General features: G+C 36.0%; 1 protein-coding gene across 1 annotated transcript; it reads right to left on the bottom strand.

The window, feature by feature from the left end:
* Positions 1-239: 239 nt before the first annotated feature.
* LOC134747119 (uncharacterized) lies at positions 240-2,947 on the bottom strand. Its single transcript, XM_063681697.1, has one exon. The coding sequence runs from the start codon at positions 2,835-2,837 to the stop codon at positions 1,686-1,688; it is 1,152 nt and encodes a 383-aa protein (XP_063537767.1). The 5' UTR covers positions 2,838-2,947; the 3' UTR covers positions 240-1,685.
* Positions 2,948-3,408: the final 461 nt, after the last annotated feature.

Genomic DNA, 3,408 nt, shown 5'->3' with positions numbered 1-3,408 from the left:
CGAAAACCATATTGAGTACTTGGAATAACTTTGCTATTTTCTGTAAACCACTCTAGTCTATTTTTTAATATGGTTTCAAAAACTTTCGCAAAGCAGGATGTTAAGGAAATAGGCCTATATGACTCAACACATTTAGAATCCTTATAAGGTTTTAGTATTGGAACGACATGTTGCGTTTTCCACGTTGGGGGAATACAATTACTTTGCCATAAATCATTATAGATTTTACACAATATTTCCTTGGCATGAAGAGGTAAGTTTTTAATTACTTTGTAAGAAATTAAGTCAGGACCAGGTGAAGTTTCTTTTTTATTTTCTAATGCAGCTAAAAACTCACTTATAGAAAATGGGTTGACCATCCATTGAGCTTCCGGGCAGCCACGATTCTCAAAGTACTCATTAAGGTCACTGTTTGATACATGATTATTGTCGGAAGCAATTTTGTCTAAAAACAATGTCGCATTGTCAGGATTTTGAAAAAAATTTGGAGATGAAGAAACGGAATTAAGTTTTGCATGTTTAAATCTACGTATATAATCCCAAATAATTTTACTCGATGTCATGCGATTAAAGGAGGAACAAAGATTCAACCAACTCACGCGTTTAATTTCAAATAAAGTTCTTTTCTTTAAAGCATCTAGTTTTTTGTATATAATGTAATTCTCCATAGAAGGATATTGTTTGTAAGATCGTAAGGCAATTTTAGCTTGTAAAACTACACGGTCACATTCATCATTCCACCACGGGGTAGCTTTTAAGCATATATTTTTATGATGGTAACATTTTTTAGTAAATGTCATTAATATGTCATGTAAAATACTCAAAAACTTTGTATAGTTTTCTAGAGGGTTATTTACAAATTGAAAAACTTCAAATTTATCATCACATAACTTGTTAAACTTAGACCAGTCAATCTTTCTAAAATTTACCTTAGCTAGCGAATTACCATCTTGTTGAAGATTAGCACCTGGACAACATGTAGGAGAGGGCGAGTCATAAACCACACTAATGAGCAAAGGGAAGTGATTACTACTAAGAAGATCATCAAGAACAGATACCGAACAACTAGAACTAAGAGCTCGGGATGCGAATACCAAATCCAAAACATTACCTTGTTGGCCAAACGGAGCGAAAGTGGTGATAGTGCCATCATTCAAACAAATAAAGTCGGAATTCTCCACAAAAGCATGAAGAGCTTTACCCCTTCCATCATTGACTCTTGAACTCCAAGATGAGTGATGTGCGTTGAAGTCACCTATTATCAGACGATTATTACTTACAAATTTTGAACATGAATCTTTCAATGAATCTATAGTAAACTTACCATTAGGAGGTGGAGGAGCATATAAACATAACAAATCTAGTGAAAAATTATTAATGTTAATATTAATTAATATATTTTGAAAATGGTACTGTGATAAAGTGTTGACAATACTAAACTTGTATTTGGAACGAATTGCAATTGCAACACCACCATGCGGATGGTTAGAGTCTCTTCTAATTACAGTAAACCCGGGCAATTTAATAATTTTGCTAGGGGTCAGCCAAGTTTCATTAAATAGTATAATGTCAACACTCTTATCACAGCCATGCAAAAAATGTAAAAGTTGACCCAGTTTTGGAAATAGACTTCTGGAGTTCCAATGAAGTATTTTTAATTGTTTGATACCCAACCTGTCCATAACTTAAGCAGTAAAACTTGTTACAAGCAGCTCTTTAATCATTTGGGAGGATATAGTCGAAGGACCGGAGGAAGTATTTTTGACTTCTTTTTTTTTCAATAATTCTATAATTGTTTTGGTGATTGCATTAAGAACAATATCAGAATTAATAATATCAGCAATCATAGCACGTCCGTGAGGTGTTTTAGCAGGTGTTTTTGGAATCTTACTATTTAGATTATTATTGTTACTAGGTGTTACAGCTACTGCGGCTGCAGTTGCATAAGAGAATTTGCCATTGATCTTGTTCTTAATTTGTGCAATTTTTTCGGCCTTTACTGGGCAGGTATAAGAAACTGCCGAATGGGGTCCACTACAGTTTGAGCACTTGAACACAGATGGTGTGGTACATTCCTTGTAAAAATGTCCCGCCGAACAAATGGAACATACTTGAGTGCTTTTACAAGCTCCGCTGCCATGTCCAAATTTATAACATCTGAAACACTGAAGAAGTGGTCTGATGTATTCCTGTACAGGCATCCAGATATGATCGTAGATTACATGGTCGGGTCTAGACGATGCCTTAAAAGTAACCAAGACGGTTGGGAGCGGCTTGTATTGCTCATTGTCTTGTTTTTTGGTAAAGCGCTTTACACCAAGAATCATACAGTCCGCTTTCAAGTCTTCAAGTAATGTTTCCTCACTGAGTTCCACAGGAGCGCGAATAATTCCTTGGCATTCTATGCTGTCATACGGGATCGTCGCCTTCCAGTTATTTGCTTGTAATACAGTCTTATTTAGTAAAAAGGCATTGGCATCCTTGACACATCCGAAATAAACTTTGACAAAAAAGTTCCCAGCCGCCTTTACATATTGCACACCGGTAATCTCTTTTAATATTCCATTAACTTTGAGGATGTCCAGGGGAACTTTCTGAGTCTGTTCATTAGAAGCAGATTGCAATAGTACGGGGTACTCTTTTTTGGTCATATCTTCATATATGGGATTGTGGTCTTTGAAGAGACCACGTCGACTTCGTATGTATGTCATTTTTTGCTTACATGATGTGACTTCTGTATCGGAAACATCTTTATGTCTTCTTTTTGTTGTAGTTTTGGCGGTTTCAGTATCCATGGGGGAGGGGCCGCCGCCCGCACCCCCGCGTCCTGGGCTCATTTACAAAGTATAATCAGTAATTCAACTTTGCATCAATATTTTATAATGAATAAGGAAAAATATCTCGGTTTTGTCAGTAAAAAAGGACTTTAAACAGTATAATTGAAATATTTTCCAAAAAGCCGCCTAGTATTATCGGTTTCCCGCCCTTTTTTTCACATTTTTTTTATTTAACTGGCTTTTATAGTATCTACAGACGACCGCACCGGACCGCGACAGTGTTGCGGTCAAAATATCTCTTTCTCGCTCTCAGTTATAGCTGCGTCCTTGACGTACGGTGGACCAACTTACACTCAGAATAATGACTAAAGCAAAGAAGCCGGGCAAAAATAAAAGCTTGGTAAAAGATATCGTATTCACAAAACGCTATTACTTTTTGTCTATGAGTGAGTGAGACAACAATCCGCAAGTTCTTTCGTTTTTTTCAGTATTGTCATAAGATGAACTGAGGGAAATGTCAAATGGTCCTATTGGTTCTATAATATAATCCAGCCAAATAAAATATATGTTCGTTATTTGACAGGTAGGTGTCAACTGTAACAACTTTACATAGTCGTATTAAATCAATTCA

Source organism: Cydia strobilella, chromosome 14 (assembly GCF_947568885.1).
Source record: "Cydia strobilella chromosome 14, ilCydStro3.1, whole genome shotgun sequence".
NCBI classification, from domain to species: domain Eukaryota; kingdom Metazoa; phylum Arthropoda; class Insecta; order Lepidoptera; family Tortricidae; genus Cydia; species Cydia strobilella.
Note: the sequence above shows the minus strand (reverse complement) of the source record. Positions and strands in the feature narration are given on the sequence as shown.

What these genes read in the sequence shown, in the direction of transcription:
- LOC134747119 (XM_063681697.1), bottom strand. Translation starts at nt 2,837, where the DNA reads ATGAGCCCAGGACGCGGGGGTGCGGGCGGCGGCCCCTCCCCCATGGAT.